Consider the following 24,337-nt stretch of genomic DNA (forward strand, 5'->3'; position numbering starts at 1 on the left):
ATATATATATATATATATATATATATATGTATATATATATATATGCCCAGTTATTAATTAATTAATATTAATTACTCGCTAATTAGAGAGAGAGAGGGGGGGGAGGGGGAGAGAGAGAGAGTGAAAAAACCCTCTCATGGTCACCCCGGTGCGGACGTTCGCCGGAGCTCCTGCGAGACGGGAGAAGGTGCGGCGCATCTTCGAGCTCTTCGATGCCGACGGCGACGGCGCCCTAGGCCGGTCGGAGTTGTCGGCGCTCGTGGCTGCCGTCAACCCCGGCGTCGTCTTCACAGCCGACCAGCTCTGCTCAGTCCTCGACGCCGTCTTCCGCTCCTACGCCGGCGCCGCTGACGCCGACCGCCTCTCCCTCGCCGGCCTCCTCCGCTCCTACGACGACGGCGCCGGCGACGTCGACCGCGACTTCGCCGCCCTCTTCCCCGACCTCGCCCCAAGCCCTAAGCCTAGCCCTAGCCCTAGCCCTAGCCCCAATGGTCCTCTCAGCCCCCTTGCCTCCCCCATCCACGAGATCGCCTTCGACTCCACCCGCGCGGCGGTGGCGCGGCTGGAAGCCCTAATCAAGAACCGCGATGGGGGATTCGCGAAGGGGTTGAGGGAGATCAGGGCGAATCTCGACCGTTCGGGAGCGGTCGAGGCGGCGTCAGAGGGCCACGTGGCGATCGGCCGCGCCCTCTTCCGCGCGCGGCTTCTCCCCGACGCCGTCGACTGCTTCCGCCGCGCCGCGGAGCTCTCCCCCGCGGACCCGCGCGCGCACTTCCGCCTCGGCACCGCGCTCTCCGCGCTGGATCGGCCTCGCGACGCCCGGCGCAGCCTCTCCGCCGCGCTCGAGACGGCGTCGGCGGACGCGCTGCGCTGGCAAGCGCTCCTCCCCCAGATCCGCGTGAACCTCGGCGTCGTCCTCGAGCGCGAGGGCCTCCTCCTCGCCGCGGCCGAGCACTACCGCGCCGCCGCGCGCCTCTGCCCCACCCACTACCGCGCCCTCAAGCTTCTCGGCAGCGCCCTCTGCGGCGCGGGGGAGCACCTCCGCGCCGTGGCCGCGCTGGAGGAAGCGCTCCTCCTGAAGCCGGATTTCCCGGACGCACTCTGCGACCTGGGCGCCGCGCTCCACGCCGCGGGCGAGCGCGACCGCGCGGCGCAGTGCTTTGACAGGGCTCTTCAGCTCGACGCCGCCCATGCCGACGCGGCGTTCAACCTCGGCGGCGTGTTTAAGGACATGGGCCTGTACGGACCCGCTGTGGAGGCGTACGGACGCGCCCTCGTGTCTCGGCCGGACCACTGGGCGGCCGAGCTGAACCGGGCCGCCGTGCTCCTCGGCGCTGGCCAGCCGGCCGCAGCCAAGAAGGCTCTGGAGGAGGCCTACAAGCGAACAAAGCGGGTCGAGCTCTACGATGCGATCTTATACGTGAAGAAGCACCAGAGGTGGCTTAGGCTTAGAGAAGGTAACGGTGTCGATTTTGCGGTCGTTGATCCTTCTGCGTTCAAAACAGCAGATAGGAGAACAACGCATGCGAGGTGTTTGACGGATGCTCTCTGTATAAGGGACATCCAGAAGATTACCCGGTTAGGCCGAATCGATGCTAATTTGCTTCGGAGGGAGATGGGAGGGCGGGAGAGAGTGGCTACGAAGGCCGAATTGGAGGGGATTCTAAGGAAGCTTCTCCATTTCCTCAACGTCGAATCATTTCAGGAGGCGATGAAGGTGATCAACGAGAAGATTTTGACCATTCTAGATGCTACAAGTTCAGGAAAGATTGACCTTAGTATGTTCTTTGCAGTCGTCGCCCCTATATGCACGGGCCCGCCAGAAAATCGCAAAGGTGTTGCCTTCGATTTCCTCTCTGATAATGGAGGATTCAACGGCCGAATATCTAAAACTGATGCTTCCATATATTTGAAGTACATGAGGGTGATATACTTCCAAAATTCACAGTCATTCAGTGATCCGGTTGAACTTGGTGGGCAAGAAGAAGATCGCGCGAAAATATTGTTCTCAGAGTTTGTTGGTATTTTTGATGATGCAGATCGCGGTTTCGGGATTTTGCCAATCGTTATAAAGCTCGAGGCCATGGATAATGCACGCAACAGTAGGCAAGCATGCGGAGTTTGCAAGTACCAGATCGGCGGATTGATGTTCAAGGAGATTGCTTGCCATTTCTGGCTGTGTTCGAGCTGTTACAGTGAACACAAGGTACCATCTGCATTTAGGAAAGATGAGTACGTGTTTAAGGAGTATATGATTGATAAGTAAGTACTAGATTTATTACTTTTTCTTTTTATGCATTATACATATAAATTCATTGCGTGTAAATAAAAAAAAAAAAAAAAAAAAAAACTGCATTTGGCTCATATTTGTGAGTGTTTCGTGTTTACAATGGCTTACACATAGAGATATAGAAAAGAGCCAGTTTTCATACTTGTGGATAGAATTCCATAAGCCAATAATGAAACGATTAATCTGTTCTTCTACCTTTTGGCACTTTGCAGTGTACTAATATGATCGTTTTATAGATTGTAGTGGCTCTTATGTTCTACTTTTGAGAGGACTTTGTGCTTAATTGACTGAGCTCTTATGGTTATAAATAAGCTTGATATTATTTCGTGGTAGTTTAGTGGATTGAAAAATTGCAGAAATTCTGCCTGCACACGTAGAGAATGTTCGGACTAGGGGACTAGCGACGTGTAGTTATCACACGAAGGGCATCTCCAGTAGCTTAGCTATTGGCTGTGAGATTTGCATAGCAGTTGTTGATACTCGATTTTCTGAACAGCTTTGCTTTCGGCAAAACTATAGTCTGATAAGTCATCTGATAGGATTTGCTACGGAAGTAAGAGCACGGTAGGAAGTAAGAACTACTCGCTCGTCAGCCTCTTTGATGCTTCTGTGGAAGTGCGTGCTGGTTGAGGGAGCGGCCTATTATTAATAAACAATGTTCAAAATAGTGCTTCTGTGGAAGAGAAAAAAGTTACTAGTTTTGCGATTCTACAAAAATTAACTACTATTTTGAATTTTACAGATTCGGACTGTATTTTCAACAAACTGAACAAATACCTTTATCCCTTTCCCTCTCTTCTTTTTTTTTTCTTCATTCTTTTTTTTTTTTCTCTCCTACCCTCATCGTCTCCTCCACCGTCTCAGCGGCTCTCGGTGACGGTAGCGAGGACGGCGCCACCTCTCCTCCTCCTCCATCTCTCCTCGCCGGCGCCGGTAGCCCTCGGTGACCGTAATGAGGGCGGCCCGCCTCCTTTTCCTCCGCCTCCGCCTTTGCCGGCGCCGGAGAAGGAGAAGAACTTGGAGCGGATTTGGGTAAGGACAGAGTGGATAGAAGAACTCGAAGCGGATCTGGATGAGGACGGAGCAGACGAAGGCAATGAGGTCGTTGCCGAGTAAGTGCTCACCGCCGGTGAGAGTGAGGAAAAAAGACGTGCCTATTTCCAATGAGCAAACAAAGATGCAGATGGTAGAAAAAAATAAAAAGTAAAAAAATAAGGCAAAGGGCTTGGTGGTTGGTACCCGAAGTTCCAAGTTCGAATCCTAGTTTATTCACATTTCCAGCTAAGTTTATTTTTAAATGAAATAAACGAATCGGACAGCGTTCTACCTATCTCTAAAAAAAAAAATAAAAAACAAAAAATAAAAAAAATTTCTCATTGAGAAATCATTATATATTGTTGTTGTAATTGAAAAATCTAATAATTAGAGAGAAAGGAAAAATATGAAAATTGCACCGTTAAAATAAAATTACACTATTTTATAAAGAAATACAATTTAATATGAACATTTCACTCTGTGAGATAAAATTAGACTATTTGAAATAAAAGTTACACTCCTTCGACAAAAATTATAATGTTTCAGAGAAAATTGCATCCTCGTTCGCTTCTTGAAGATGAGCACGTTTTTTTTCCTCACCCTCAAGGTTGGTGAGGACCTCCCCGGCAACGATCTCATTGCCTTCATCTGCTCTGCCCTCACTGGGCCTGCTCCGAATTCTTCTTCTCCTTCTCCGACGTCGGCGAATGTGGAGGTGGCGCCACCCTCGTTACCGTCGCTGAGGGCTGCAGAGGTGGTGGACGAGACCATGAGGGCTGAGAAAAAAAAAAAAAAAAAAAAAAAAAAAGGGAAAAAAAAATAGAGAAGGAATTAGAGGATTGTTATCAGTTTGGTTAAAAATCCGACACCGGATCTGTTAAATCTAAACTAGTGGTTCACATATGTGCAAAATCGCAAGGACTAATGGATTTTTTATATGCACATTGGCCAGTTATTTTATGTTAATATCATAAAAAAATAACTATTTGTTAGTAGATATCAGTATTTTAAATATATATACTTATATATAATATATATATATATTATATACTATACATATATATATATATATATATATAGTCCAGCTACTACACTGATAAGAGTACGATCACCTTCGTATTCAAAAGTTGTTTTCGATGATAGAGCTTCCGAATCGACGATTCATGCCGCGTTAACTATTATCGAGAGCATTTAAAATTTTTAGAAATTAAATTTTATAATTTTTAGACATCATTTACCTTACGATCAAAAGGTCTCAAAACTGACAATTTTAACGGTCGGTACGGAATACTTGCTAGTTTAACAGTGTAAAAGAATCGGAATCGGTTAAACTTCTATCTAGGTAAAGATTAATAACTTCGATTTTAAATTGAACGATTCAATCATCCATTTTGAAGACGTTGTTCGATTTTGACCGTTCATTTTATATCCGCTTGATGAACTTTATTTTGATTTCGAAAATTTACAAAATGTATTTTTTAGAAGTTTCAAATACTTTTAGATCATATTTAACAGAGTAGATTATTGATTTGGAAGCTTTATTATCGAAAACACCTTATGAGTACGAAGAGCTCTATACTCGTAACTAAAAATGATGAAATGATTATTCCAGGGATAGGTATAAATTGAGGTATAAGTGGGGATTAGATCAATTTTGCGTTTGGATGAAAATTAGGTTATTCCTAGGAATAAAAAAAATAGCGTTTGGTTAGGTAAGATGGAATAAGAAAGATAGTAGATTTTTATAAATACAAAATAATGATATTACCATCTTATTATATTTGAATTTGAATTTTTAAATTTTTAAATTTAAAATTTTAACTTTGAAATTTTAAAATTTAAAATTAAAATTAAAATTTTAAAATCTCAAATTTTAAATTCAAAATTTTAAAATAAGAATAGGGGTGGAAACAATTNATAAAATTTATTATAATATTTAAATATAAATAATATTTATTAATATAGTACAATTAATAATTTTATAATAAAAATAATGTATTATAATACATAACATATTATATTTATATAATTTAGTTTAATTCAATTTATAATTTTAATTAAGTTTGAAATTAAGCATTGGAATAGCGCTATTCCACCAAAATGGTGAAATAGCAAATCCCTTGCTATTCCAGGATAATCGGGAATAGTAAGGTTTGACCGGAATATTTTATCCCGGTAATAAATCTTCCCGTTTGGCAGAATAGCGGGGATAACGAAAGTTATCCCCGCTTATCCCCTGAACCAAACAGCGTTTATATATACAATACCCATATAATAAAACTGTTGGTTAGTAAGCATTTCTATTATTGCAATAACTAGTGCTGGGCCAGAGGCCTCTTTGGATACATTCATCTTGAGCAAGGGACTCAGAACATCCGAAAGAATCGGAGTTCGCGTCACATTCAAGTGACTCAAAGCATACAGTGCAACCTTCAGTCAGCTATGTAGTATTAAGGTCCCTTCAAATACTATGGCAGAAACTTAGTGTAACCCTCGAGGTTTCGGAAGAAATTATCGAACTTTAGCCAAATTGACTAAAATGTAATAACTGAAGTTTTTGGATAAATAAAATTAAACCCTTGGTTGACGATGTTTTTGTGTGTAATTTAATTACTAAAGCACTCGTCAAATTTCAGGAGAAAATGAGCTAAAATGGAGAAGTTACGCGACCCGAACCGATGACTTAAGTGAAAAGTAACTCCAGTTTTCCGGATGAACCAATGATTAGAGAAGGGTTCTAGTGCACATCGAACTCCGAATATAGGACTTCAATAGCTCGTTTCGAATGGCTCGACNGTTACTATTCACTTTAAGTGAAACTTGGAAATCGCGTAGAATTTCCGTTTTAACTCGATTTCGCCCGAAACTTGACGAGTGCTTTTGTAATTAAATTACACACAAAAACATCGTCAACAGAGAGTTTAGCTACACTGCAAAAATCTCAGTCCTTACAATTATGCATTATAAAAATTTTTCATTTATAGATAGACTCTTTCACTTCACCTCTTCCATTACTCATATAATTTATAATTTATTAAATTTTAATAAATTTAATTGAACAACTTAAATTTGAATTCACAATAAATATTATTGAATAACTACTATAAATAGTGATGCGAAGGTTATTTTGGTAATTATACATATACCGACAAAAAAAGGGTGAGATGAAACCAACAAACATATTTGCTTATAATAATAAGAATAGATAGATTATTGAACATCACCCTAATAAGCCGTGGTGGTTGATGATGGAGGGAGGTGGCAGCTCTCTTCCTCCGTCAGGGCCTCCTCACGCGAGAAATTTTAACTCATCAACAATTTTCTTCTTGTATTTTCAGAAATTTAAAGTAAACTTAGATGTACTTATATTACTATGTAATTTAGAATTTTTTATTGTGCCGCTCCAAGGAATCATATATAGGAATGTAAAAATGCAAAGTTTGTAGTTTTAACTTCACCTAAGCATTTTGAACGGATAATTTTAGATCCAATAAGTTTTTAGTGCTGACCGGCTGAGTCGCTAGTTTGCTAACGGAAAGTGATGTCTTGTGGCCAGGGTATTGGATCCGATGAGGACATTAAGATCAAAATGGAGAAAGTTTGTGATCCTATCGAGGAAATTTGAACTCGCGAAGACGTCCGGGTTTAAATGAGAAAACTCTAAATCTCACATCCGATGAGAAAAAGCTCTAGTTCAAATAACTTGAAAATTTTGAGCTAGAAATTTAAGTCCAACAAATTATTAGTGATAGTAGACCAAATCATTACATTTATATTTGCTACACTATATTCTTTTTTCAAAGATGCCACTAAATTATTATTTTCTCATTAATCTCTACGTTGCATCAACAAACCTACCTTTTCAGAAAAAGCTAGCAACTTGATTAATAGGCACAAATTGAAAATAGCAGAAAGTATATATTTGGCCCATTTTAACTTAAAATGCCTGCAACATTTTTCTCATCTTATGTTTGCCGAAAATTGTGGTAAGGCTTACAGTTTGATAGGTGTCACTAAAAAAGGGTGTCACTAAAAAAAAAAGATAAAGAGAATCAAGGGAGTTCCTCGTATAGCTCAGAAGAGTGACAAGTGCTTACGGCTTTTGCTCTAACCAAGAAACATTCAAAGAATATTTTTGATATCAAGTCAAACGAGCTTCTGAAAACTAAACAGAAAATATCTAATTTAAAGTTTCTGCTCTTTAGCTCCAGAAAAGAAGCATCTCTAGGAATCTACGAACAAGAACTTAACTGATTGAAGTGCTCCGCTCAACTAGAAGATATTTTAACAACTTCCTGAACTTCATCCTTCACTCACAAAATAAAATTTGACTGATACCATCAATATAATGCATTCATTTACTTACAAATAATGCGTATTACCATCCATAGCATATTAGATTACATCAAAGCTTACATTAGTTAACTCCAAATGATAATTATCTTCTACTCTCAATCCAATCCACACGTATAATTCTTATTAACAAGATAGGAGGAGAAGATGAAGATTTATTTCCCTTACACGCCGTGTCCTTTGCTCGAACCAAGCAGATGGTAAGTCCTGCTAGGGATAACATGAAGAACACCCGGTTGCTCTGCGTTATAACCAACAAAATAAATGCTGTCAAACTTGTGATTGAAGAAGGGTCAAAAACAACATAGCCTGTTTACTGAAGATGGGTCAAAAACAACATAGCCTGTTTATTGATTCCCAAACCCTCCCCCCCTACAGCAAAAAAATGGTATGCAAGTTCAACAGAATCTGATAGCGAAATATGGCATGATATAGTTCTCAAACAGAGGTGACTTAGGTTAACCGAGCTTGCTGCAACACACAATAAAGCTACTTATTGCTCAAGTCAATCTCAAGTGAGCTTCAGACTCGCATACAGACACACGTAATTCAGATTACCAGCAACATGAACAAACCAAGAGCAAGATATTGACCAACTGCCGAGATCATTTGCATCCGGAAATGATCGGAAAAGCAAGCACATCAAAATTAAGAAGGATAATCATGGAAAATGATTTCACATCTTAAGAGTATTGGCCTTTTCATTTGAAAAATACCATAATAATCAGACGGAATCATGTACAACTTGCCAGATCAGGTCAATTCCACAAAAGAGAGATGAGGATTGCAAAGAACGGGTCAAGATTGCATTAGATTTCGGAGTCTGATTTTGACCGTATTAAAGCAAAACAAAAGCAGGGAAATATGCTCGACAAATAATGCAGATTCCAATTTCTTTTTATGATAAAAAAAATCACTGCTTGTCTAAACAAAGGCATGAAAAGGATGTTCATTATGGATGCAAAAAAAAAAATAAAAAAAATAAAAAAAATAAAAATAATAAAAAATAAAATAAAACAACCAAGAAAAAGTGATTTTCAAGAAACTGTAACAAGCTAATCATAAGCAGGATGCTAAGTTTCATTAGATAACCCACAGAAAATAGTGAGCACTAAGCAATCAAATTCAACATCAAATAGATGCAACTTAAACAACATGGGAACAATCCACTTGAACAAATAGTTAATAAAATTTAGGAAAAACTTCATATGCCCCCCTGTGGTTTGCTTCTTTTTTAGTTTCGCACTCTATAGTTTTAACTGTATCACTTTAAGTATTATGTGGTTTCTATTTTTGTTCTTCCGTTACATCCTATGTTAACTTTTCCATTCAAACAATCACGTGCGTTTTTTCGCCATTCGGAACTCCCCAAGAATGATCAAAATTAAGCCCTAAAGGGTCTCATGCCTTTTCATTGACCTTTGTAGGGCCATATCCGACGCAACGGAGAAGTTAATGGAGGGTGTAACAGAAAACGAAGATAAAAACCACATGGTACTTAATTGACATAGTTAAAACTATAGGGTACTAAAGTGAAAATAAAAGGGTGTAAATCAAGAGGTATCTAAAGTTTTCCCTAGAATTTATCACAAAAAATTCATTAATAAGCACAAATGAGAAGAAAGGTTGCTGAATAATCCTTAATTAAATCATTGTTTCAGTAAAATAGTACTAACAAACATTGAGGATATTGGATGGAAAAATAAATACAGGCATGTTGTTGCAAAGATTAGACAAGCTTGGAAACAAATCCACTTGAGTGAAAAATTCAGGGATGAAATTGTGAACCATCAAATGTTCAGGGACTACAAGGAAAATCTTAACCCTATAAACAGCAAATGCTTCATAACAGCACAATTAATCAACAGAATAATCCAATCCAGGGGTGAAATTCAATTTAACCTCGACCTCAATCTAAACAGAAAACAATTAATTGCGGAATAACCATTCCTAAATGATGAGTAAGGTATTAGACACCTATATTCCCCTTAATAATTAAGCCTACAAAAACAGGTAGGTCCAATTGCTCGATCACCATATGTAAACAACACGATGAATCAATCCAAGTAAAACTGAAATTACAAGCAATTCAATTCATTGATGAGGGTCGACATGCGGAAGGAGAACTCACTTTTCAATTCTTCAACCTGCTTTGGAGTGAGCCTCGCTGCAAACCCGCTAGCTGAAAGCGTGTAGTGGTAGATCATGGCGTCCTTTGCTGCCTCCTTACTGGAAAATGTCCCACAAAATCATTCACAGATTCAAAATTTTGAGGGGGGGAAAGAAATTATAAAACTGGGAACTCGTAAATAGATTTCACAAGAAAATAAGACGAACACACAATCGGTATCCCGATTAGGAGACAAAACCAAAATGGAATATTATTACAGCCTCCTTTGTCAACCTCCGTCCTACGATATCCTTGAAAAAAAATTTCGCAAGTACGACCAAATCGAGGTAAAAACGCGCGTTTTTTCTCGATTACGGGGAAACTGAATCATAAATTAAAGGAAACGGAAACAGAAGCGTAAATGATATACCACCGCTTCCTTCGCAGCCGCCTTACTGACGAATCACCAAATAAATTCGCCTCCCCCCCCGCCCACCCCTCCCCCGCAAAAAAAAANAAAAAAAAAAAACAACCAAATCATGGAATGAAAAAGAGAAAGGGAAAAAAAAAAAGGGAGTATCACGACCTCCTTCGTCGTAATAAGAATCGCATCTTTATCTCGATCAAAGGGGGGAAAACCGTCAAATCGTTCATAGGAGCGGAAAATGGGGAATGAAATTAATGGAAAAAAAAAAAAACAGAACAGAAGGTGAGGGGATGGATCTCGAACCTTCCGAGGACGGAGGCGAGGGTGCTGATGTGGAAGTCCTCAGGGTCGGCGTCGCCGTCGGGGCGGGCGACGTAGACGATCTGTGGGGTGGCCGCCTCGGGATCCGCGGGCTCCGCGGCCGTCGCCGCCATTGTTGAGGTCGAGAAGGAGAAAAGGGAGAGGAGGAGGAGGAGGAGGAGGAGGGAGACGAGGAGGAGGGGAATGGAGGGGTATTTGCTCATCATGGCTTCGGAGGGGACGAGGAAGAGGACGGGGAAGGAACATTTGTTCGTCCAAAACGACGCTATTTATATGGCGTTACTTGCACCCCCCGTGTCCGACCAGCGCTGGCAACCTACAATCTCTCACCCCGATTTGCTAATTTTGATTCCATTCCAAAATTAATTCGATTTGACAACAAACAAAATAACAAATATCCTTTGAAATTTAGCTTTTCACAGAGAGATACCAGAACTTTCAATTACGATCATTACATATCTTAAATTTTAGCCTCTCCTTAATTAAAGTTTTTACTATATAATGATTTGATCGTTTGAATTGCATACAATTTTATAAAGCTTTAGAACACGAGCTTTTTTTTTATTCCAAGATGTAAATAAAGTGATAAAAATAAAAGTTTCCCCCATTCTATTCTTCAATCGTTGTGCTTAATTATCAAAATTGAGAGAAAAAAATGTTTTTTTTTAATTTTTTGAAGTCTTACAGAATTATATACACGGTATCTAGCCAAAACAGCTGTGTAATTAGTTAGTTCACTCAAGCGGAGAGACCTATTGAATTATGTGTTAAAGTTTGGAAAATGTATTTGCCAAAATTTAAAGGTTAGGCATTCACTTGTAAAGAGCTAAAGTTCGGGAGTCTTTATACAATTTACGTAAAAAGAAAGAAAAATGCTTCTTATGCACCCAAAAAGAAAGGTGGAGATCTTACACCCTCTATGCTATTATTGATAAAAATTCAAATAATTATTAGTAAAAATAAAAAAATGTGATAATTAATTAACGGTCTTGTAATGGAGTTGGTGTAAGATATACACCCCACTTTGAGGTGTACCGATAATATGGCCCTTTGATTTAAGTTTCTAACATTTCAATGTATTTGTTTTTATCATTAATAGCTCTTCTAATATAATTTTAAATTAATTGCTTATTTTAATAAATTTTTTTACATTAAAAGAGAGTTGGGAGACCTAGAATGACACGTGTTCCCCAACTCTCCACTTCGGCTCCCCTATCCTCATATTCTCCTTCATTACAACAATATTACATACATCCTATCTAGTAAAATATTATATATATATCAATAGACAACAACTCATTAATGCCACTGAATACCACTTTTCTTCGATAGCAGAACTACCCTTCATCCTCGTGGTGTGGATTGGATAAGAATGAACCAACTAGTCGAATGGTCGACCACCACTACGTATTATATATCGATCGACCTCCTCGACTAACACAAGAGTCTACAAGATGGCACTCTACCATCCTAACCATTCAAGAGTCTACATCACCGTGTACGACTCTGTCCATGGTGGAACTTACCTTGGTCCAATTACCGGCATTGCATAAAAGCAATATCACATGTGCATTACTCAATCATGAGTGCCCCAATCACACATAGACTTTTAGCTCTATAGCGAGATGGCACCCTTCGGTACATCTTCAATTCTAATTCACCTGAGAGCATACTCCCCAAACCTCACATGGCTTTCCACTAGCTCGTTGGTTGTCTTATAAAGAGTACTTGACTCTACTTTCATCTGCCACGGGTCACCATCATGTTGTTCTCCCGACGAGTTCACACGAACACTCTGTTCGTGAATCCAATTAGGCGAGCGGTATGACCGAGCCTACGCTCCTAAGGTCACTACCCTCAGTCCTCCTACACGCTATTAACGCTCTCCTATTTCTAGAGCTATCGGCTAAATTGTTTATCCCAATTACCATGGGTGGTCCACAGACCGCCAATCCTACATAGGCCTACTTGCCTTGACAACACGCAACGTCTCTTGCACACAAGTGCAGACCTAATCATCACTGGGTGGAGTCCTCACCTGAGATCTGGCACACAGGCTCCCACTGGGAGCAACCGAGACCCTAAACCACTACAAGTCTTCGGGTTGGGTCATCACTACACCCTCAATACTATCGATAAAACGATCTTATACGTGGCATTCCGCATTCCCGGGTCCTAGCTCGGACTACCAACCCGACCATAAATCTCTGCACTACCCGTAGGTCTTGGGCCGCTGTCTCACACAGCTGACTGCACCTGTCCATATGGCCCCAGGCTTCACAGTTCACACATGGTCCAGATACGGATCGCCCCCAAGTAACATCCGCCACCGTCATCACACACGACACGCTCTACCGAGCAACACATACCTCTACCGGCTCCTACACACCTAGTGCGAGCCACCAGCCCTACGAGTGGTCCATGGCTCGCTTCACACCTAGCAATGCTGAAGTGCTACTGCCAACAAACCCTCTCGGCTGAGCCATAATTCGCACCCTACGGATACCTATACTCGAGCGTCTTACGGTACTATGCCTTTCGCGATAAACCAAGCACTACGCAATCTCGCCCGTACTCACGAGTACACGAATACGAATTCCCCCACCTTGGTTGAGGTACTATTCGACCGACTCGTCGGAACTTGGCGACCGTCCAACCATTACGGAATAGTGATTCTACCATCACTGTTCTGTCCCTCGGATCGACATCCGAAACTCTTGGACTACTAGGACATCCCCGAATATCATAACCCAACTCTCGCAACCAATTAGAGAGTTGGTTCACCATCTCCATCTCGACCACGAGCTCTATACTCGTTTCGCCACCAACAACTCGCCGGTATCGTCTAATCACCCATCCCTTTTAGTAGGCTATGCACTTTCATGACGCAAGCATGCCAGGGTCACTACACTTACCCACATCTTAGTCCCTACTATGTTTATGCATAAATAGTAGTGAATGACCGCATGATAATTGCATGCAATGCTCCAAGATTACATCATGCAAAAGCACACGACTTCTTCAACCAAATCATACTTACCAGGACGTCGTCAGTAGCAGTAGACTCCTCAATTTGGGTCATGTAGCGAGAACCACCACAAATAACACACCCCGAAGAAGATTAGGTAGAAGACACTTTTGGGGTTTGGGGTTGCGATTGTATATGTCTCGGGGATTGCCTAGAGCTCGATTGACCACCTGAATTACTCATCAGTCGCATCATCCCCCTCTCTCTAACAAGAGGTTCGCGCTCCTCCCGCGTGAAAGCATCACCTTGCTCCAAGACTCCAGCGAAAGTTTGTAATTCATAAGGATGCACAACTTTGAAAATTTTCAATCAAAATCCCTGCACAAAACAATCAGCCTTATCCCTCTCATCTCGCATCGCGTACAGGACACAGTTTCAAATACAGGAGAATTCCGCCTCATACTCTCTCACCGAGCGGTCTCCTTACAGTGCGGCATCGTGAGCCTATCCTGAAGCTTTCTCTTCTCACTGTCGGGAAAGTAAGCAAAGAATATCAATCCTCAAAACTCTTCCGAAGTTAAAGAAGGAAGACTGGGCGATCGGTTTCATTTGTCGCTTTTCCACCACACCATTGCCAACTGTTCCAAACAATATGCGGCTAGGTGCACCTCGTTCCACTCCAAGGTGTACAGATCCTCAAAGAGAATTTTCATGGAGTCAATCCATATTTTCACGATCCACGGATCCACCGCCTCTCCATCGAAGGTAGGCGGATTGCATTTCTTGAAGGTCATAGAGCCGCCAAAGCTTATTCCCGCTCCACCTCAAACGCCGCATAGCCAAGAGCCGGATTTGTTAGTTATATGCCCAAAAGCCAATCCGCTGACACTAGCTTAAGGGTATTTAAGTATTAATCATTTATAATTCATAATATAAGGGCAGATAATCTATTCATATCTATTGTATAGCAGTACAATATTGACATGAATCGTCCATAGAGTCTTTGTTTGAAAAGTCTTAAGAGTTAGGAATTTGAGATATGTACTTTTCTGTACCGGACTCTTTAAATGCTCCTAGCCAGAGGAATATTACAGGGATGGTGATATTCCGGATAGGCTGGTGTATGCTATGTTTCTAATTGAGGTGACGAATCTCAAGTCACTAGTGTAGGGACACTAGAACAAGCTTAGAGGTGCTTGTTAGAGAACAAGTATACTGAGCGTGACTATTTAGTTGAACAGTCATATGGTTCTATGCTCGCCAGTGATAAGTTCATTGCTACAGTTGTGTGAAGTACTCCTCGGACCTGAGGCATCATAGTTGCTTCACGTATAGATTGCTACCATTTGACAGTACTAATAATTAGACTCTAGACATGGGTCTATATTCAGTACTGATTGGCTGTGGTGATTTATGTGAGGAGGCATGGGAATGCGCAATAAGGAATCCAACACTCTCAATGACAAGGGAGAATGTCCTATGCAGTCTATCGGACTGACTCGGAAAACCCCTGGCCAGGGTACATGGTATGTGGAAAGAGTTTCCAACTATGTTGTCATATTGAGTTGATTTCAGATAGTTTAGTCATATAGTCGAATGATAAGGTTTGGCGAGTAACCATGGCCTTAGTTCGATTGGGACGTTGTATGTTGAAAGGAATTAATCACATGGTAGCTGAAAGCGGAAAGGTTCATTCTTCATTACCATTCTGGATTGCCGTGATATACTGCTAGGTGTCACTCACGGACAGTGAGAGAATATGAATGATTCGAATTGAATTGTTCTTATTTATCGATTAGAAGAGTTCTATTTAAATATCAAAGAGTTTGATGTTGAGCTCCACTGCCGAATGGTAATGAACCTATGCGGTCACACACATTAGGAATTGTGTGCGCCTGAATCGTTTGGATGAGAGTCATTCACTAAAGAGTTTAGTGTAAGCGATGAAAATAAAAAGAAGCTGTTTAATTAAATTAGATTTAATTATTCAATTCGGTTATAACTGATAGTCCTACTTAGATTAGGATCTCAGAATCAGTTAGAGAATTATGCGCAAGATTTAAATTTATCTCTAATTAGATTAGTAGATAATATTTAATCATAAAAGATATTTAAATGAGATTTAAATATTAGTGACTAATCTTATTGGATAAGATNTTTAAATATTAGTGAGTAATCTTATTGGATAAGATCAAAATTAGATAAGATCTAATTAAATATTGGAGAGATTAATATTTATCTCTAATTGGATTAGAGAATAATTAAATATTCATAATATCTTATAAGATAAGATTTTTACTAGATTTGATTTAGTTGGATAAGCATGAATATTTAATTGTTAAATTTTATTAGAGAGAGAGAAAAATCTTATTAGATAAGATTTTATGAAATAAGATTCTATATATACATATATAGATTTATATGTATGTATGAATATACAATGAATTAAAAAAAAAAGAAAAAAGAAAAAAAAGGTGAAACCGTACGGCACATAGTGCCATATGGATTGAATGCATGGTAATTAAGATGCCATGCATCTTAATTAATTTGATGCATGTTAGCCTTTTGATCTATATACATATAGAGATCAATCTCTCCGATTTCTCTCCCGCGCGCGTGTTTCTCTCCGGTCAACTTCTCTACTCTTCATCGACCGGTGGATCATGAAAGGATTGCTAGGACCGTCCAGACGGTCCGTGACTCATCCTATTCGTGAGACGAAGATCGATCGGGTCGTCGATTCCGTGTGGATACGCGTAGAGGCCGGGCATGTGCGCGGCTCATCGAAATCTCTGTTCGTCATATTCAGTTTCAACCGTACAGTAGATCAAGAGACCTTAACTGGTCCACGGTAAGATCTCTAAACATAAAGAGTTTTGTTTAGATTAAATTTTTACACAGTAACATGAGAGTGATCCGCCGGCAACGGTTTGATTTATTGGTTTTCGGTTTTCATATGTGATATGTATTTGGCTTCCGAAAAATTTTTAAAAGTGCAAAAACTATTTTCCGCTGCATTTTTCTGATGTGCCGGTTAATTTCTAACAGTGGTATCAGAGCCAATTCTCATGTTCTATGTAAAAATATTAAAAATCAGTACGGTTCGATCAAATTTTTCGGATTCTTTCTATGATTAGATCGTTCTCATTTTGTCATTTTGCATGTGCTACGATTTGTTGTTTTATTACAACAATATTGCCAAGCAAAAATGCGAGATAACGTATTTTATAGTTCCGAAAAATTTAATCGAGATCTGAGACGGATCGGTTGCATTTTTGTATAATTAATTATATAGGAGATGATCATGAACTTGACTAGATCTTTGTGATGTGATTATGGATGTATCTCGATGTTTTTGAGATCATGTGATGTATTTTTATGGGTGTAATTTACACAATTATTTATTATTTAGTTTCCGGTATTTGTGAATAGGGCCTGCGTGCCTTTGTTCTTCTCTTTAAATTAATTTGTAATTTATTGGGATCTGCGTATCCCTACTAGTCTAATTTGTAATAATTAGATCAGGCAAAATTATAGTTCTATAGGAGAGTGTGCTCCGCAAGAGTTGACGGACTGAGGTCGTAATTTTTTACGGCATCGTGGCATACATAGGACTCAGGAGAAGAAGATGATTAAACGGTCGCAGACGGCCGAGATCTATCTGACCACATAAGATGTTGGTAAATCTGGAAGTTGAAGAATAGTTTTTCTCAAAATTTGAGAATGTGTATGTGAATGTAACAATTACCCCATAGACCGATTTGTCTCATCCGCTCGAGTCAAATCATAAAAGTTCATGATCATCCTTTTTAGCATACAGTTATTTATTTATTTTGTGTGTATGTGATACATGTCATTTTATATCATGAGATGTGATATATGAATATTTCTATGATGATGAGACCAAATTAATAAAGTTTTAATCTCCCTATAATATATTAAGTAGGAACGAAGGGGTATATGATACTCTATCATGGCCTTCCGCCAATCACAGGGTGAGAATAAAGTTCCGACATTGAGCAGTCACGCATGGTCCCATGGGGCTACTTGTGTTTGGGCAATGTGAACATCTTGTCATATGATGCTACAAGATAGGATTACCAACGGATCCACGAAACTGTCCGGTGAGGGGCTTTTGGTAGTTCCATACTTGTAGGAAAGGTGGGTTTGACTTAACTAGGGCGTTTGCACCAAGAAACTGTCCGGTGAAGTGTAAAACCCTAGAGGCCGAAGGATGATCGGATCATACATGAGATGTGCCGAGGTAAGGTGTTACCCGCTTACTAAATTACGGCTTTCCAAGAAACCGTCCGGTGAGGTAAGTCATAATTATAAGACCCTGATCCCCGCTAGAAATATCAAGGGTTGATGATTTCCGTCTTTCCATCTAGGGAGTGTGGAAATTCGATAAATTTAGTGGGGGTACCTATTAGATTTAAAGGCCCTAATCTAATAGGATAAAAATGATTAACACTTAACTAAATAATCATTTCTATTTTTGCTACATGGTTGACCTTATTTGATCGAATTTTTGAATCTCTCGACAGCTAACTAATTGGGTAGGATATAGAGAGTTGTTTCAATTTTGATGTAGGTAGTCGACATACTTAACTCCATCTAATCTCTCATTTGGAGATTCATAACCAAGAAAATATAATTTCAACATAAGTACGACATCATTACACATTAGAGCAATTGGTTGCTTAGGTAAACAAAACTATTAATATTCAAAGTGTGTTGTGGAAAACATACATAATATTTATAGTTTATTATATTTTATACAAAAGTTGTATAATAAATGATGTCTTCTTTGCAAATATAAGATATTAAAGATATTAATACAAGAATTGTATGATAAGTATTGTTGAATACGTGACATTAGATGTCTGCATACAAGAGTTGTATAGTATGTGGAGTCATATACTCGATATGAGATATCAAGTTTAAATAGATAAGTAAGGATGGACCTTTGTGATCGTCACAGATAGGGTTGTTATGAGATAACATGAACCTTAATAAGAGATGTCGAGCTAACTTGTAATTCCAGATAATCCAATTGGATATAATAAGTTTAGTGTCTCACTGGTTAAGTTGAAAAGTATTTTCTATTAAATAGATAGGCATCGAGTGTGATATCCTTTGAATTGAAAATGTAGCAAGAGTTGCCATATTAGTTCAAAGAAAATATACGAATTTACTATCTGGTTAAAAACTTAAATGCTATCTTTAAGGGCTGATATACCTTTTACTTTGAGAAAGTACAATTCTATTTATTATTTATTATATAATTTATTTGAAAAATATCAATACCTTGAAGGATGGCTTTACTTTTTAAAAAATGGTAAATTGCACAGTTTATATGTGATAAGGAAGTTATTAAATTTGATGTAAACTAGAGGTTAGAGAATTAAGAGTTCATATGGCAGTTGTGATTAGGTTGCATCGGTACAGATGGGATAAATAGATTGGCTAATAATGATTTTGAGTTGTTTATTCAAAACCATACCCAATCTATGAGTCCAGTTCTAAACTGATATAACTAAATCATCCTTTGTGAGACAAAGTATAGAAGCCATTAAATACTCATACTAATGCGTGGTGATGCATATTGATCATATGATGATCATGAATGGTTCTCTGATATTTCATTTTACTAATGAAGGTCATAGTAAAAGTCATATGGATCTTACAGATCGCGAAATTGAATACTTCGGAGAAGTTCAAAGCGAATTCAAAAGTTAAGCACAAGAAAGGGTATTAATACTCATCGATTAGATCGAGCAGGTTATTGCCTTGGTATTGAGCATTACATCACCTCTAGTATATTGACATTCCTTATAGTCTCCTTTATTAATATTTTTGGATATTTCAAAGGAGAAGTCGTATCTTGTAAGACATGATACAAGTTAAAATTAACTGTGTAATTGTATTATTATTCACTCTACAGATGTGCCAATCTTGTCAATGTATTCCCACTAAGAGTAGTCTCTTCTGAAATTTTCGCCTATAATATCGCATAAGATGCGAAAAGATAAAAGGCAATTATTATGATTTGTAGATATCCATCATTTATTTTCGGAACATAAAATAGATGGATGGATACAGCATTTAGCGTGTATAGACTCAATCAATCTCAAAGAGTTGAGATATTATATTTTCTTTTCAAGAAAAGATTTTTGTTAACATATTTATTTTGATAAAAGGTTTATTATGAAAGAAGCAGTGGGAGGAATCTATATAGCTCAACGAAGTGTTTATTGAGCTGTGAGTCTGTAAGTCTAAATTAATTATTTGTACACATAAGATCTAAGATATTTTCTAAATCTCAGATCAAATTGGATTTGATCATGAGGTATTAGAAGAAATTGTTCTTCTAAAAGAGATAATGATTATCTTAGATATGAAGAAACGATATAAGATATCAATCCGAGAAGATAGATGCATACAAGCAAATTTGAATGGATGTTATAGGAATCTTAAATTATGGACTCTCTATAAGGTAAGGTAACTTGTGAGCCTTTAAAATTAAAGATTTGTATAAATAAAAGGTACAGACCTTTGATACTCCATCACTAACAAAATATTGCGGTCAAAGAGAAAGTCTCGAATACAGTGATAGATTTGTGGTGGATATGATAATCCATTTGTTTTTTTGCTTGTTACACATGGTGATATAAGATATCATAGTTGATCTTTAATTTATATTATTAAAGAAAGATACTATTCGGAACAGTGGAAGAATTTCCTCACAAATTGTAATTGGATCTAAATGATCTTCTTAGAAATATGGCATCTGCTTCAAAATGCAAACAAAGTGTTTGGTGTATTGAATGTATGGACGAGTCAAAAAGAGTACAGAGAAATAGTGGGAGCACAAAATATGCTTTACGTATTGTACGTAAACAATATTTGATATTTGAGAAATTTAACCAGTGTGATAATATTTAATGTCAAGAACTTCTTGATGAAAATTCTAGTTATATATTTTCATCTGAAGAATGCGGGTCTATAGAGATAGATCTGATAAATATCTTGAACTGCGTACATAGGTTATCATGTTGAAGAGGTCAACAAGATTGAATTCTAAAGGGAGACATTATCCTTTGGAAGGAAGTAGCCTCTGACAGTGTGTGTCACATACTAAGAAAGTAGGCCCTAAGTGCGTTGGAGCCTATATATAGTGCAAAAGGACCCGTGAGAGCAAAAGTGCAAAATCTGGCTAAATCCCAGATTTTGAGCTCTCGGGGACCGGTCCCTGAAGGAGAGACCGGTCCCCGTGCGCGTAGCCTGCCAGGAATCCTGAGGCAACCGGTCCCTGGCAGTGAGACCGGTCATCGGGAGACTGGTCCCTGAAGGAGAGACCGGTCCCTCACTGCGCAGCCAGCCAAAAACCTGGAAATTTGGCTAAGTCATGGAAACCTAACGTTCGGGAATCGGTCCCTGGTCGGGGAGACCGGTCCCCGACTGTGAAAGTTGCCCAGTCTGGGCAGTGCACAGAATAGGAAGTGGAGGGGCCTAAGTGCAAATGTCACAACACCTTATATGGCCCTAGCCTTCTCTCCCACAGCCATTTTTCACCCTCTTCTCATTTCCCTCTCTTTCTCTCTCTAAAACCCTAGCTCTAGAGCTTGGAGAAGAAGAAGAAGAAACTTGAGGAGGGATTTTTGGTGGCTTTGGTGGGTTTAGGAGCTCTCCAACAAGGAGGAGGTTGGTGGAACTTGGGCTAAGGTGAATTTCTAGCATGTAGAACTCTAGGGTTTGGTTTTAAACCTTGGAATTTAGAGTTTTGATCCTCTAATTAACCTAGAAACCCTCTATTGACCTTGAAACCATGAAATCCATGGTTTTCTTGAGGCGCTCTCATGGTGAACCCCTAGGGTTCATGCTAGATGCCCAAGGAATGTGTAGAATGGCTTTATAAAGATATTAGTGAGCTTCCTAGGTGATTCTAAGCTATCTTTTGCTTAGGGGTGAGATTAATCTAGGAGCATTCTATATGTAACATTGTTAATGCTCAAATTTGGAGCTTTTGCCCTAGAATTTTTCAGGGACGAATTGACCTCGTGGAAACCCAATTGGGAGTGCCCTTGACGCGTGGGACAACTCCGTTTAATGTTACGAAAATGTTTAAGAGTAGTTCATGTATAAAAGGGCCCAATTTGGCACTATTTTGACTATAGGACGCGGATTCGGCGTTCGTAACGTTTGGGAGTGTCCATATTCTTCATCTACTATCACTCAAGGTCGGGGGTGCACGCCGGAATCATCGGATTCCCCTCTATGTCTATTTTCACCTTTGTTGAGCATATTTGTATATAGAGTCATTCATGCATAGTAGGGATATTTACATGTGATTAATGGTTAGAGTTTCAATATTGTGCTTCTAATGTAGTTGAACATAGTGATTGAACAAGAACCATAATGGACATGTATGTAGAACCCTAGAAGATGTATGAATGCAAGACTTGGACCTTGATTGTAGTAAACAAGGGAAACAATGACAATAGAGACATGATTGGCCATGTGAATGGAATTGTTACACAAGGTTTAACAATAAGGGTATTGTACAAGAACAATGTAGAACATGACATGAACAATAGGTAAGAACCTATCAAGACATCGGCATTATGACTTGTGACTATGTATCCTCAACTTGAGGATTGGATCGAGGCTCACGTGGACTTAGGCTTGAGGGAGGTCGCTCCTCCTCAAGCGGTGTACTTCGAAGTGTAGACACCAACGGGGAAGTACCCCGTCAACGATCCCTCGGGTGGTTGTGCTTAAAGCCTCCCTCGGTAGACGGGAGATGAATTGTGAGCTATTGGGGTTAACAAAGTTAACCGGTAAGATTGGGTACAGAAAGATAAAGTAATGATAAAGAACATGCATGCATGCATACTATATATTGTTGATTATCTATATCCACTGACATTCTTTTGCAGGCATAGTATTAGATGTATTAGTACTGGTTACTTTTCTTCCTTTGTTATACTTATGCCTGAAAAGACCTAGTGGGTAAGTCGGCGAGGTCGGTTGCCAAACCCACTAGGAACTTCATTGTAGTTCTCACACTACTAACCCCACAGGTCCGAGTACGAGCGGGGTGGCGGAGGGCCGCGGCAAGGGTTTAGCGCTGTAGGTAGCGGCCACCAGGATTTTTTCACATTTTGTAGTCATTTCCCTTTTGGTTTACATGTATCAACTTCTTTTGTTGATTTAGAAAATTGTAAAGTTGATAACAATTATGTAATTTGGTGAATGGCTAAATGTAAAGAATTGTGAATGAAACTAAATGTCACGCCCCGAACCCGAGGTGTAACAGACGCCGCATATCTGCTAAACTAGCAAATATGCAAGGCTACAGAATCAGACGGAAGCTAGCAAAAAGATGATTATCAAATTTTTCACTAAATCCAAAGAATCATAGGATGAGACTAAGAAATTGAATTTTAACTAAAATCAAATGAAATTCTAACATCTATAGAACTAAAGCTTACTACGAATCACAAGAGAGGTTCGGAAATACCATAAGTGACAAAAGTGGGTACGAAGATATAACGAAACAAAATAAATAACAAACGATCATAGATAATTCGAAAATACTAGATGTAAAAACAAAAGGGACTAAAATCAAAACTAGCTACGTCTAACGTTCACTCAGTCTCAGCCCCGCCCGGCAAATCAGTCTCGGTACCTGGGTAAGCAACCATACACCACATTAGTCGGATTAAGCATACAATACAAATAAATAAATGAATACAAAAATTAATTCAAGCGACTGGTCTTTAATTTGCAAAATTTAGAAAACAAGAATTTATCAAACTTAAAATTCCAATCAAATTGGAACTATAACTTTNATGTACGGATGAATATACAATGAATTATAAAAAAAAAAGAAAAAAAAAGAGGTGAAACCGTACGACACATAGTGCCATATGGATTGAATGCATGGTAATTAAGATGCCATGCATCTTAATTAATTTGATGCATGTTAGCCTTTTGATCTATATACATATAGAGATCAATCTCTCTGATTTCTCTCCCGCGCGCGTGTTTCTCTCCGATCAACTTTTCTACTCTTCATCGACTGGTGGATCATGAAAGGATTGCTAGCACCGTCCACATAATCCGTGACTCATCCTATTCGTGAGACGAAGATTGATCGGATCGCCGATTCCGTGTGGATACGCATAGAGGCCGGGCATGCGCGCGGCTCATTGGAATCTCTGTTCGTCATATTCAGTTTCAACCGTACAGTAGATCAAGAGACCTTAACTGGTCCACGGTAAGATCTCTAATAAACATAAAGAGTTTTGTTTAGATTAAATTTTTGCATAGTAACATGAGAATGATCTGCCGGCAACGGTTTGATTTATTGATTTTCGGTTTTCATATGTGATATGTATTTGGCTTCCGAAAAATTTTAAAAGTGCAAAAACTATTTTCCGCTGTGTTTTTCTGATATATCGGTTAATTTCTAACAGGAGGATGGGGAGAAAAGAGATGTCGATATCCTCCTTCTCCTTCTCCTTTTCTTTTTTTTTTAATTTTCTTATTAAAGAGAATAAAAATATTTTATTATTTGGCTATATATTTTACTATTTGATTAGTGCAAAAAATTGTATAATTATGCAACATACTGTAAAAAAATGCAATATTGAAAAATATATATTATTTGACAGTATATTGCACTAATAAATTAGCGTAATATATAGTCAAATGTTATAATATTTTATTCTCAAAGAAAGAATAAAAAAAAATAAAAGAAGAAGAAGGAAGAGGACATTGACATCCTCTTTCCTCTTTGTTCTTTGTCTTCCCCTCCTATCATCC

The 24,337-nt window shown here is 39.1% G+C and overlaps 2 protein-coding genes across 4 annotated transcripts; one reads left to right on the forward strand and one right to left on the reverse strand.

Moving 5' to 3' along the window:
• On the forward strand, positions 63-3,556 carry LOC109725265 (uncharacterized TPR repeat-containing protein At2g32450-like). Of its 3 annotated transcripts, none has more exons than XM_020254376.1 (2): positions 63-2,262; positions 3,158-3,556. In XM_020254376.1, the coding sequence occupies exons 1-2, from the start codon at positions 137-139 to the stop codon at positions 3,165-3,167; spliced, it is 2,136 nt and encodes a 711-aa protein (XP_020109965.1). In that variant the 5' UTR covers positions 63-136; the 3' UTR covers positions 3,168-3,556. The 3 variants fall into 3 exon arrangements, with proteins under 3 accessions (XP_020109965.1, XP_020109966.1, XP_020109967.1); XM_020254377.1 differs by having other exon boundaries at positions 3,228-3,556; XM_020254378.1 differs by lacking the exon at positions 3,158-3,556 and having other exon boundaries at positions 63-1,717; positions 1,794-2,058.
• LOC109724624 (subtilisin-like protease SBT3.14) lies at positions 7,628-10,873 on the reverse strand. The gene is made up of 3 exons (XM_020253505.1): positions 10,519-10,873; positions 9,810-9,907; positions 7,628-7,919 (listed from the first exon to the last, which is right to left on the reverse strand). The coding sequence occupies exons 1-3, from the start codon at positions 10,740-10,742 to the stop codon at positions 7,843-7,845; spliced, it is 399 nt and encodes a 132-aa protein (XP_020109094.1). The 5' UTR covers positions 10,743-10,873; the 3' UTR covers positions 7,628-7,842.

Source organism: Ananas comosus, linkage group 19 (genome assembly GCF_001540865.1).
Source record: "Ananas comosus cultivar F153 linkage group 19, ASM154086v1, whole genome shotgun sequence".
NCBI classification, from domain to species: Eukaryota; Viridiplantae; Streptophyta; class Magnoliopsida; order Poales; family Bromeliaceae; genus Ananas; species Ananas comosus.

Excerpts from the sequence above, each read along its gene's own strand:
- LOC109725265 (XM_020254376.1), top strand. The coding sequence starts at position 137 with ATGGTCACCCCGGTGCGGACGTTCGCCGGAGCTCCTGCGAGACGGGAG.
- LOC109724624 (XM_020253505.1), bottom strand. The coding sequence starts at position 10,742 with ATGATGAGCAAATACCCCTCCATTCCCCTCCTCCTCGTCTCCCTCCTC. Across the intron at positions 9,908-10,518 it reads CTCGCCTCCGTCCTCGGAAG|TAAGGAGGCAGCAAAGGACG; the intron begins GTTCGAGATCCA and ends GACATTTTCCAG. Across the intron at positions 7,920-9,809 it reads GCAGGTTGAAGAATTGAAAA|AGCAACCGGGTGTTCTTCAT; the intron begins GTGAGTTCTCCT and ends GTTATAACGCAG.